Source organism: Gavialis gangeticus, unplaced genomic scaffold (genome assembly GCF_001723915.1).
Source record: "Gavialis gangeticus isolate Ggan-Ray unplaced genomic scaffold, GavGan_comp1, whole genome shotgun sequence".
NCBI lineage: Eukaryota > Metazoa > Chordata > Crocodylia > Gavialidae > Gavialis > Gavialis gangeticus.
The window spans coordinates 85,468,964-85,482,446 of NW_017729024.1; the positions used below are offsets into that span (position 1 = coordinate 85,468,964).

The 13,483-nt window shown below is 36.3% G+C and overlaps 1 protein-coding gene across 1 annotated transcript in view; it reads left to right on the forward strand.

Annotated features, from left to right (window-relative positions):
• Nucleotides 1–13,483, forward strand: part of LOC109297528 (contactin-associated protein-like 4) — a 582,246-nt gene that overhangs the window by 427,549 nt on the left and 141,214 nt on the right. The window contains exons 10-11 of the mRNA XM_019517318.1: nt 4,317–4,488; nt 10,491–10,597. Of these exons, the coding sequence (XP_019372863.1) occupies nt 4,317–4,488; nt 10,491–10,597 (279 nt within the window). The remainder of the gene's footprint in view (nt 1–4,316; nt 4,489–10,490; nt 10,598–13,483) is intronic.

The following is a 13,483-nucleotide window of genomic DNA, read 5'->3' on the forward strand; positions in this document are numbered from 1 at the left end:
GGGTTGGTCAGGCAGGACCTACCTTTGATGAACCCATGCTGATTGCCCCTGAGCATGATCTCCCCTGCTGCCCCCCCACAGATGTGCTCCTTGATGATTCTCTCCAAAATCTTCCCGAGCACCAAGGTGAGGCTGACTGGCCTATAGTTACTTGGGTCCTCCTTCCTCCCCTTCTTGAAAATTGGAACCACATTAGCCAGTTTCCAACCCCCCGGCACCTGGCCAGATGACCAGGAATTCTCATACAGCCGGGCCAAGGGCTCCGCGATGACTCCTGCCAGGTCCCTCAACACCCTTGGGTAGAGGGCATCTGGACCTGCAGATTTAAAACAGTCTAGCCCTTCCAGAAGATCCCTAACTACAACTGTGCTGACTGAAGGCCTGACAGAGCTATCCCCAAGATTGTCCCTACCTCTGGTAGGTGGGCTATCCCAGTGTATATACTTGTTATAAGTTGCCTAAGTGCTAAATTTCAAAACAAAATTGCTTTTGCTATATGATAAGTATTTGCTTCTGTTTGCTGGTATAGATTATTATCAAGCACTTAGAAAATATTGTGTTTGTTATGTGTGTGATATATTGAATCTGTTAGTTTCTCAGTTACTATTGTAAATAATAAATTATTGTCAATAATCATTTAATGTTTAATCTGGTGTGGGAGATAACCATGGGAGGGAACTCCACTGAGTGATGGCTTCCAGCCTATAGACAGGAGTTGACCATGACCTATTGGCACTCCAGGATCCTGAAAATTTGGATGTGGCTGTGGGTAGCACCATTGCCAGGTTTACACAAGCTAGCTTTGATTCCAGGAGCAGCCTAGGCAGGGCTGCACAAGCTAATATAGCTTGCTTTTTGTTTAATACTAGCTTGATTATCTCTCCATGACAGAGGTGTACGCTGTGTAGGCACACCCTGAATTTTATTGGTTCTGGAGTTAGGCCTTAAATCTTCATCCCAGATGAGTACCCTAAGCACTAGAACACACAGACACATGCAGCAGCATGCAGACCTATATTGTGTTTTGTAGCACACACAAATGAATGGGCCCTGCTGATAAGATAGCCAGTAACATTGCTTGTTAGTAGTCATTACAGGGCCTCCAGGACGTAGGCTTGAGCTAGGATTCTGCAAAAGTCCTTAGCTATGTGATGGCATCAGTACGTAAGCATCTTGTACAGGTCCACTGAAGGAACTACAGTACCTAGAATGCATTCAAGGATGGTAGTGTAGCTTAAATAGTGAATTTAGGTACTAAATAACTTTTATGATAAATACCCTTAAGCACCTTTGGAAAGTTTTTCTTATTATAAGCTACTACATACATAGACCAGAAATCTCATCAAGTGATTTCTACATTAAAGTCATAGCTTGTGGCTGCTGATGGTTTTGTACATACCCCCTAGGTATGCTCTGAATTAGTCAAGATAAGCAAAGTACTTCAAGATTTTTTGGGGAGAAAATTTAAGATGTTATCATTTTTATTCATTACTTATCCTTGGTCTAAAACATGGTAGGCATTGGGAAAACATGGGAAATGGTGATTATTGTTCAGTACTTAAAAATAAATTGACTTATTCTACAACAAAAATTAATTGGATCTACTAACATTTGTGAATTCCTGATAATACTATGTTAGCAAATATACCAAAGTTTACTTTTGGTTCCATATAAATTATATTATGTCCCTGTGTTTAATCTCATTTGCATAGATTTACACATATTATTTATAATTTTCAAATTTCACTGGAAAGGCAGAAAGCTAATAAGATTAATATGAATGTTTTCTTGGATACAATGCAGATGATAAAAACCTAGATAGAAGACAAAGAATGAGGGGAGTGATAAAAATATCTGAATATTTGTTTGAATGCATGAAAAAATATATTCTTTCATTTTCATCTTTTTGCATTGCTTTTGGTTCCTGATTATGTGATTTGCACCAGTGAGTATTGTAGGGCTGATGGCACAGGTGCACAGTTCAGAAGGGATGTGGATGGTTGCAAAAAAAAAATGGTATAACCAATTAAGCTGTACAGCAGGACATTTCTATCTATCTTTTGGGGAACAAATTATTGCCAAGAACACTGAAAGCTCTAATTGCCTGTCCACCCCTCAGCTTCTCTGAATGCAGCTTTATGATCAAACCAGCAGCTTGTACAATGTCATACTAACATGCAAAATGGCCTTTGAAAAGCTTTGGAGTTTGAAAAACCCTTTCTTTTTGTCATATTCCACTACTTCAATTTCTTCTCTCCTTCTCTCACTTTTAGGTTGCTGAAATATGCACAATGTTTTTGCATTCCTATTGTTAAAATATGAAAATATGTCTTCCAGTGGAAAAGATGTAATTTCTTAGGAATATAAAATATTTTAGGACTATAGAGTCTTAGCTGAGAATATATTTAATTAGTATGGAAATTCTTTAGCTTTATGATGTCAAACACGAGTCCTGATCATGCAGAAGTCAAGGAGATGCCGAATCTTTCAGTTCTTGTACTTTGAAATGATAATAGTGATTGGCAACTGTAAGGGCAAGGAGAGATTAATGAAAAATACATAAGCACATAGGGTGAATTCCATAATTTATGGAATTCTTTTCTTCACTTTGATATAGGACAACTTAGTACACTGGCCACAAGCCTTAACACTGCTGGCATTAATATTAATGCAAATGATTTATTCTTTACCATAGCATGATTAGAAGACAAAATGTTTCAAAAAACAGAGAATATGAAAGAATATGGAACTGGATTCAGTTGGTGTTGCAGAAAATGGTATTATTTCAGCTTAGGATAAAAATGCCAAAGAATGGAACTGTACTAATTATTTATGTCTATTTCAAAAATGCAAAATTAACTGGAGAAATTCAGTTAGACACTTGCCTTATTATCATTATCCTAGCATTATGTACCAACATAGTATACCAACAAATACTGGAACAGATTTGTAAGGTATTGGCTTCAAATTCTCCTCTCACTTAGAACCCTGAAAAGCCATTAACTTGTAATTCTTTGCACCCGATACTGATTATTAAATATTTTCATCTGCCTCTGAAAGCAATGAGAGTTGAGAGGTAAGTCATTTACCTGACAAGGGGACCTTGCTCTGTTTTTATTTTTAATTTTTTTTTCATGCTTTACATTTTAAGTTCTAAAAATCTGTTGAGTCTTTAATGTTGGTTTCCACTCTCTGCAATGTATTTCTTCATTTCCATTGTCATTTCATTTTCCTGTATAGTAAAACTCACCATGAGCTACCTATTAACTCTATGGAACAGAGAATGGTCTTTCAGTCATTGAATGCTAACACTATGAGACAAGAAACTCTTTGACTTATGTGACCCAGGAGACAATACTTTTCAGTTAAGATCAAAGCAGTGTCCTTGTGAATCATTCCTGTAAGCAACATTGCCCCCTGAAATGAAGCCAGAAAACAAAAAGTGAAGCATATTTTGTCACATAGCTATTCAGTAACCAATTAACAATTGTATTTCAAGCTAAGTAAATGAATACCATAAAACCGCCTGAAAAAACAAGGTAAGTTTAGGTTGGATATTAGGAAAAAATCTCTCACCAGGAGGGTGGTGAAGCACTGGAATGGGTTACCCAGAGAGTTGGTAGAATCTCCATTCTTGGAAGTTTAAGTCTCGGCTTGATGAAGTTCTGGTTGTAATGATCTAGTTGGGGGTGGTCCTTCTTTGAGCAGGAAGTTGGACAAGATTACCTCCTGAAGTCCCTTCCAACCCTAATTTTCTATGATTCTATGAAAAATAATAATAATAAAACTGTTTTTACATATAGTGTTCATAACCTATGATCCAATAACTACTTTTCTTTTCTATTGGCAACTGGTTTGCTGAGCAGTTTAGTTTCAATGGATTGAATGTATGCATTTTATTGGCCGTATATTTGTATGTTCAAAGATAATAGGCTCTGTTTAAAATTATAATAATTGAGTAAAAAATTAGCTTATTCTAGATTGTGAATGAGTTATTCTAAAACAATAATAACCCAATAACATAATATGCTTGTGTTCATGAATATCTTAATTCCAAAAATATGAACCTTATTTGAATTTCAAAATTGAGGTTTAAATTTTACCACAATGTTTTGTGAAATTATTATTATAAAGTTACCTTAGAACACCTGAAGAGTCACTTGAACATCTTTAATATATCACAAGGCCCAAAGGCACCTAATTTCTATTCAAAGGCACTCCCATAATTTTATCTCATGAAGATGTAAAACCCTTTGAAATATGTCATCCGTCTCTGTAATCTATTCCTATTGTTTCTATTTGTTTGTTTGTTTCAGGGTGTCCTAATAATGGTAATGGTTCTGAATGCAAAAGTCCATTTGTTGGTTTTCAAGGATGCATGAGACTCATTTCCATTGGTAACAAAGCAGTAGATCTGATTTCCATTCAGCAAAACTCCCTTGGTAATTTCAGTGACCTTCAGATAGACCTGTGTGGCATTATAGACAGGTAAGGGCAAATCTGATTTTTTATTTATGAAAGCATTTTTCTCAAACCTTTAACTGGTGTCAAGGCAGAGAGTTCTTAAAAAATACCTGATTTTGACTCTCCATACAAAAGTACTCTAAGTTCTGGTACAATTACAGTGTATTTATTGTAGGTGACCATTATTATTGTTTTATGTCACTTAAAAATAAAACCACAGTATATATTGTTAAAAACATTTTACATGCTTTTGAATTGTTTTAAAGTGTTAAAAATATTTAGAATAATGGTAAACACACAATAACTTCCTTCCTGTGGTTTTGAGTCCAATGCTGTTTTCTTTTGGAGTATTCTTTTAAAAGTATGATCCTAGGTAATATATTACCTATTATAGTTGGTCCGTGCAGAAGGTGGTAAAAATGGGGCAATTCTATTTTGCCATCTAGGGAAATTCACCCTATGTTATGAAAATTTGGTAAGTAATAAAGTTGGTAGAGATTTCAATTTTCTTCTTTAAAAAAAAACAACAAAAATATTTATGTTTTATGATTTTAAGTAATTTATTCTCTTTAGCCTCAAAAAAATAATGATTCGTTTATTGTTTAATGTACATTATTCCAGCCTTCATAAACCCACTCTATATGTGATTCATCAAGACTATCAATCTCTCTTCTGAATAGATTCAGAACTCAGTTGTCCTATATATTGCTGTGAATTGCTCTCTACTCAATAACAGGGTTGTTTTAATCCATCCTGGATCACTGATGGGATATTATCTGGAAAATCATAACTACTACCTGTGCTGTTTTGACTTTTTCATAATAACAAAAGAGTCTATTATTTCCTTTTATTAATCCTCTTCCAAATTTTACCAAAAAGAGGATGGTCAGAAAATCTGTTTAAAACAAAACTCTGTCTCTTCAATTAAGTTAGATCTAGAAAATCCATGTCTCCGCAGTTTTACTCCAAATGCTCATGAAATGCCTTTTAAAAATATGTACAGTTTTAACTTGTATGTTTCCCCTTGGTACTTTATTTTTCACTGGATAGGGATGGATGCAGAGGGGATGTGGTGGTGTGTTTGCCCCATTTTCAAACCATGCTGCAGGAGCAGCATCTAGGGACTTTTTTCTAAGCCCCTGCAACAGGTAAGTATCCCTCCCCCTGGCATGGTCTCCCTTCTCCTTCATGCTCAGGGGCACTTAAGGAGAAAGAGGTCTCCTCCTCTTTCCACCCCCCGTATTCCCCCTCTCCCTTAACCACTGCTGCTACTGTCCCTGAGCTGACCTTAGCAGCTGCCCTACTCCAGCCTGTGTGTGTGAGAGCCAGGCTTAGCCAAAAACAGCAGCAGCAGCTGACAAGTTCTTCCTTCCTACCTAGTCTTTCCAGGTGTTCCCTGCTAGCTCAGGAGTACGCAGAGGGTGGAGGAATCAGCCTGCTGCCACCTGTCTGTCCACAGGTGAGTCTGTTTTCCTGCACAGTTGCTCCTTGCAGCCTCAGCTGAAGCAGGACAAGGAACAACTTGGACAGTGGTAGTAGGAGGCAGGTTTCCCCTTCCAGAGCCCAGAGGCATAAGAAAAAGGGATCAGGGGAGAATGGGAGAGGAGGTGGTGTTGAGCACGGAGGTGAAGAGACTGTGTACCAAGAGTGGGAGGAGAGTAGGGAAAACTCTTACCTGATTTGGAAACTTTAAAAAAAGTCTGCTGCTGCTGCTGCTGCTTGGTGTGGTCTGCCCCGCCCTGGTTTGAGGGAGGCTGAGACTGGGTATGGCCAACCCTGCAGTGGCAGTTGATCTTTCCACACCTCTTGTTTTTTAAATCCTGGATTTGCCTGACACTGGATGACTTTGAGGTCTCTACTGAAGTCAAAGCAAAATCCCCATGGAACAGGTTGTGAATTTTAGCATCTGAATTCTTGATGACTGACCTCCAAATTCCATTATGGAACCCAACGCAAGGTATAAATTGTACCTACAGGTTTTTTTAGTCTCAGTATCTCACGCGTCTCTCTTTTTTTACCTTATTTTTTTTCCCTCCATTCAGTGTTACCTCATCCTATACTTATAATCTCCCAATTTTTCTGTTCTGTACTTCCTCTCCCCATCACATCCATATCTTTCATGCCCTGTCCCCTTAATTTTGAAAGTGCTGTTCTTACAGTTCTAGATTCAAACTACTATCAGCATATCTAATAAGCCATTTGATCCTTTTTTATGCAATAAAAGGGCAGAATTGGGAGACAAATTTTGTGCAGGTCAAACAAGGTAATATGTAAGCTATATAAACTTTAGTGAAACACTGTAGTACTTAAAGCCAAACAATTGGGGTAGTCTGATAGTATCAGGATGGAAAATAGCCCAGTTGTCCTCTCAAGTCCATGATATAGTTGATACTAAGTACTTCCTTTGCTTTGAAGTAGAGGCTTAAATTTATTTTATGACTAGGTACTTTTAAAATAATCATTCCCTTCCAAAGTATGTTCTTTTAAATTATGGCTTCCCTGTTAAATACAAAATTGTATTTCTTAACTATTTAAAATAACTAAGATGGCCCTTGCTTACATCTTCAGGTCCTTTGCATTCTCTTAAGTGTGCCTTGTCAGGTACTGCTATATATTATTTATACTGAAGACCAGAAATATTCCCAGTATTCCAAACATCACCTTCCTGTCTCTAATACAGTGCTGGCTAAATTTCTTCAGAGTTATATGTTGTACCTCATTTATCCACCCTACCATTTGATTACTTTTTTATGCTGCTGTTAAATACTATGCCAGAGGTGTTAGATTTGTATCTGCCTCTTCCCTAGATCCTTATCTCCTTGAATCTTTATAGCATATGGAGATTGTTACCCTTTTTGTTTTATGTCTGGTATCACCAATCTTATATTTTTCACACACAGAACTGTATAAGTCACTTGAACTCTTTAGTCTCAGTCTTTTTCAAGTCATTTGGAATTTTACTGCTTTTCTGATATTGTATTAATTCTTTCTATTCAGTTTGTATAACCATCATAGCTCATTACCGTGGTTCATGGTCTTTCATGTTTAGTGATACACAAAGTGGTAAAAGAATGGGTCCTCATCTCAGTCATTGAATTACTCTTCTTCAGCTACTTTAATCCTGGACTCTTTTATTTTTGACTATTACAACTTCTTTTTCCATAACCTCCCTAGCTTTCAAATGACCTGGCACGTTCAGTGTATTGCTTCTCACCTTCTCATATGTACAAAGCAGCAGTCTCTTTTATCCATTCTTATACTGGCTCCATATTTCAGCATTCACTCCGGACAGGCGTGTATAGTTTATCCCAGGAACTGTATTTCATTTTACATACACAATCCCATAAATTGTACGCTTGCTGGAGCCCAGCTTCTGGAACACCTTTCCTGTATGTCTTTGAACTAATTCTGCATGTCATTTCAAACCCCAGTTGAATACCTATATACTGCTTTGCCTCTGACTATATTAAGGTTTGTTAACCTCTGTTTTGTAACACACCAGTGGTACTATATGGCCAAAGTATCTATTTGCAAGTATTCCCTTGTCCACGTATTTTCCATGTGTCTGGACAGAAAGTATCAAGCAAAGCATGTCTTTATATTTATCGATCTTCCCCTAGATCCATATTTAAGTGCACACTTTACTCTCTCCGCTTTGCTTACTTACCAGTTCTCCATTCGATTTTTCTAAACCTATCATTGCAGTGGATGGCTTAAGTCTTTCTGTCAGACTTTGACAACAGATTGAGTCTATCATCAAAGGTTTTTCTTTTTTCTTCCAATCATTAAATATTCTGTCAACACATTTAACCGTTCTATACCACTGATCCCTTTCAGTATGTCTTTTCTCTCAAAGGAATGGGTATAGTATCAGTCTACTTTTCCAACTGCAAACAGAGAGATAATTGGCCAAGATGTGAGCTTATAACAATTTATACCTTAGTAATATATAGATGAAATTGAACTACTAACTCTAATGATCTCTTTTGAAGAACAAAAGTTTTTTACATTTAACACTTATCAACAGTAACAGAAATTAGTGTTTGTATCTGTAGGAAAATAGACTCCAAACAATTCAGTTATTGAAGATCATTTGTATATTTGTCATATCCCTAATATTCAGTACTTCACAATACCTCCGAAATATTTGTCATCAAAATCTTTCTGCATTTCATCATGTTTTCTCAATTTTTGCTTCTTGTTCAATGTTGGTTTTCTAAGAAAATTTAAAAAGTGACAGATAAAATATTTTGTTTACATAATCTTTTCACTCCCTCCTTTTGTGGGACTTTTTAAAAAATTACTGTTTCTAGTTATTACCCTTAATTTGGTCTTTTTACCCTTAATTTGGTCACTTTAGCCTTTTTACTATATGATTGTTGTCTAGGTTACTTCATGGTCCATATAACCCTTGGGCATATAAACATATCTCTGCAAATATTTCTCCTCAGTGTTCTTTCTCTCTGATCCTTTATCAATTTATTACTATATTTAATAAATACTAATTATACACAAGCCATCCCCAAAATAGCTCCAAAGGACAAAATGTCATCTTAAATGCCTTTCAAAGTGAGCACATTTGGTCTCTGAAGAGAGAATGCCAGATGCATCTGTCATAATTACATTAGCCTCTACACAGAGGTATAGGATAGCCCATTGAGAATTATTACTTTTGTTTTCTTGGCATCAGTGTGCTATACAGGACATACGATGAAAGGTTTCATCTATAGAGTTGAGATCTCCAGGATTCAGAAAGTTTACAAATAGAATTGTACCTGAGAGGAAGTTAACAAAAATAATTCAGGTCTCTGTACATATTCTTTACATATTGGTATCTTTTCCCATAATTTGCAGTTTTAGGAATCAGATTGTTTAGAAAAAATTGCTATCAGCAGATAACTGATTTATAAAGTCCTGTATCCTGTCTTCCATGAAAAGGTGTGTTTCTGTTCTGAGTCAGTGCATTAATTTGAAGATTAACTTTTGGTTATCTCCAGTCTAGTGCTTTAGTTCTTAAGTTACACATCATTTGTAGATGTCATGCACTCAAAGTGTGTTGTCAAGTACTATATGGCAAATGCCCGATCCACTCCCCTGCTGTTGTTTCCAGTTTAAGCCAAGCACTGTGCTGTGTACATTTAGATATTATCCCTATTTTGTAGCAGCATCAGTACAAATTCTTTGCAAAGATGTTGGTTCCTTCAGAAAAAAGCACTAGATTGTAAATCTCATTTCAGACAGTGTTGCAATTTTCCTTGCAATTTGTATAGAAATACTTTGACTTACCTAGTGACTGCTTTCTACTATAAAGCCAACAAGAGAGGAAAGGTCTAAAATTCAGTGTTAAAAGATTTTAATTATACTTTAAATTGTCTCCAATTACATTAAACTTGATTCAAGCATTGTCAATTGCACCCAAGCTTTTCATTTTGTGAAGACTATTAGAAAGATAAATCGAAATGGACAAGGAGTCAATATAAATGAAGACCACGTAAATGAGTTACGGATTGGAGATAACAATGTATTTGTCAAAAAAAAGGTGTAAAAGGAATCAAAATCATGACTGAAATACATACGAGGCAAAATGTTGCATAAGAGTGCAGAACAGGTGTTGAATGCCAATTACAGAGAGTGCGTATAGTCACCATTAGTGTTAGAGGAAGTGTATATTTGTAATAAGTGATGATTGGACCTATTTATACAGCACGGAAAAACAAATAATTAAAGGTAACTCTAAATATAATTCCTACTGATATTTACTCTTGAAGAACAGCTGCTTTAAATGGAAGTTACTTAATATATGAGAAATCTAGCATCTAGGTAATAAAGTTACTCTTTCCCCAGCTTTCTGTTGATGCTCTCCTTCAGAATTACTACAGGATTAATGCATATTCTTCTTATTTCTCAACTTTTTGCCTTTAGCATCACTTTTGTCACAAAGGTGGCTCTCATGTTTTGATAGATATACTACTGTAATTATTAGGTAGTGGTATAATAAGTGATTATGTTCCTTTTTGTTCTTTTAGGTGTTTGCCTAATTACTGTGAACATGGTGGTGAATGTTCGCAGTCTTGGAACAGCTTCTACTGCAATTGTACAAATACAGGCTACATGGGGGCTACCTGTCATTACTGTAAGACTGAGATACTTTATTTCTACTGTTTTACTTGGGATGGTAATTTTATAGTAATGCAAGATTATATTTATATTCAAAGACTTGTCAGTCTTGTTAATATTAACAAAGATATTCAACATTGATTTAAGAGGAGCTTTGAAAAGTCCCTAAATAGTTTAGTATTGCAAGACTTATTGAGAATCTTATTGTGTTCCATTTTTGTGCAGATGAATCTTTCATTTAGTTAAAATGTTGGTTATGTACTTATGTTCACACATATCAAAGCTTTAAGTGAATGCTTAATTCTGAAGTCAGTGAACATTAATACATGCTTAAGTCATTTTTCGATTCAGAACCTGATTGCAGAATAACTCCAATAGAATGGCAATGGGCTAAACCTGACATATGAGAGAGGAATCAGGGAACTCAGTCCATTAAGCATACCACAGTGATGGTTTTTCACTTGGAGTTCCCCCAGTAAAGGGAGAACTTTAGAAAATATACATAATTGAATCAAAACAATACACATAAGCTGCTTATGGTTTGAGCCTTGTTTTACATTAGCATAATGTACCCCACAGAAGATGCTCCATAACAATGGCACATATGAGATGAGCACCAAGTCCATTACTTAATTCTATTTATTGAGACTATTTCTTAATCCAGGTCCTTACTCCAAGGTTCTGAATGTGCATTTCCTAAGAAAGGAAAAAATGTCAAGTGGCGCACTAGTAGTATTGTGGTGATATAGCAACCAGGATCATCCAGGAAGAATATGAGGGCAAGGATTTTTGTGGGTTATATATTTTATTAGACAGACATTTGGTTACCTATACACCCTTCCTCAGATCTCAGTCAACACATTGCTTTATTGAAACGAAACAAGTGTGCTGATTAAACTTGTTTTAAAACAATATACATAACCTGCATAGCATATAATTGGTGCTTTTCATATAAGGGATATATGTGCAGAGTTCTGGGGTTCCTGGCAGTTCTCATGATTTTAAAAACTACTTCTTGAAATCTAAGGTATGACTTTTAAAAGGACAGTCTCCAACTTTTAGATTTTAGAGGAAACAGAAACAATAAAATACAGTAATTAGTAGCTTCTAGATTTATGAATTAGGTAAAATGTTATGGGAGCTGGAATGGGCAACATGAATGATCTTTCAGAAATCATTGCAACCAACAGCTCCTGTTGTATGATGCTAGAATACAACAAGACAAAAATGGAAGAGGAATATGATTTGATTCATTATATAGTAAATTAATGATGGCTTCAAAAATGGATGCCAAGGCTTATTTGTCTCATGGTTGTTATACTACACCAAAAGTGTATTTATAAGATGTTTAAAATGTTCTTGTTCATATTTATGTTGAAACATAGGCAGAGTGTACTGTATTTCTTGTATGCTTCAAGGCCCCAAAATAAGACATGCATCTTATTATTGGGAAGGCAAAATGAAAAAAAAAAGAGAAGTTTCAGAGTTCTGGTTGCATAGAGCAGGGTAAGGGCCTAATCTTCCACTCACTCACCCTCCCTTTTCTGCTCAGGCAAAAGCTAGTTTTAATGCTTTCACAGGTGAATTGTCTGCAGCTCTTAGGTGCTCAGTCAAGAAACTATAGCTCCTGCTGAAGCCTGGGCTTCATCAGCAGATCTAGGATTCTGAAAAGAGTTAAAAATAGTCTGCAGGGCCGTGAAATAGAAAGAGAGAAACCCAGAGTAGCTATCAGACACCAAAAATTGCAGAAGAAAGGACAGTTTGATTAGCTGACTATCACAGCCATTAACAGGACCAGAGGGTTGTTAACACCTGCTGAGTGAAGAGAGATTAATGGGACAGATTACAAGGAGCCATGAAGTTAGTTGACTCCCTCAGCAGCCTGAATAGAAATGCCACTTCTGTTGCTGGCAGGCAGTTGGTTTTAAACTCTAAGCAGATCAGGAATCAAAAGAGTGTGACTGTACAATTGCACTCCTCCGCTGGATCAGTCTCTGTTGGAATCTGCTCTTCCCTCCATGTGGCCACTGGAGGGAATGGAAGAAAAAAAAGTAGCAGCCATGTTACAGGATCCCCATGCTTCTGTTTTGTTCAGAAAAATTCCATACCTCTACTTAAGACATGAACCCCATTTTGGAAAGCTAATTTTTTGACATGGTATGTGAGTAATTTTGGTATTATATTAATAGTAAATCACTGTGAGGCAGACTGTCACTATGCTACGAAGGTTGCTGTAGTTTAGAAGTCAATCCTGTTACTTTTTGGTTACAATAGTGTAGTAATGGTTTCACCTTTAAAGTGTGTGTGTGTGTTTTTTGGGGGGGGAGTATTAATAACCTCTGTTCTGTGTAATTGAAGAAAAGAGATTATAATCCTTTAGTTACTGAATAAACATTGAAACTCAGTGTAAAGGGCCTACAAGTTTGGACCAGTGGGAATATTGTGTGGTGTGGTACTATGCTATTATCAAGGGATTATAATGTTGAATATTACTAGTCCTAGTAGAAAATTCCTAATAAACATCATGCTACACCATTACCTACTGCCTCTGCTGCCACAGTAAAAATTAAATTAGGGCTATTTACTGTAAGGCACTATAATCTTGACCTTAACTGCACCTTCTGGGTATTCCAGCAGGAGCAGGTAATATTTAGCTAATAAGGCTGTTTGTTTTCCTTACTTTCAATATAATTGAGCTAAAGTAATATGACTATGATCCAACTGTAGTGCAACATTCAAAGAACTAAAAATAAATAGTAGGCCTGTGTGAAGCAGCAAGTATTCGCTTCAGATTTGGATTTGGCCAATTCAGAGGACAGTGATTCGAATCAGACATTCAAATCACTGTCCTGATTTGATTCAGCCGAATCAGATCTGAAAGATTTGGCGCCTCATCGGAGAT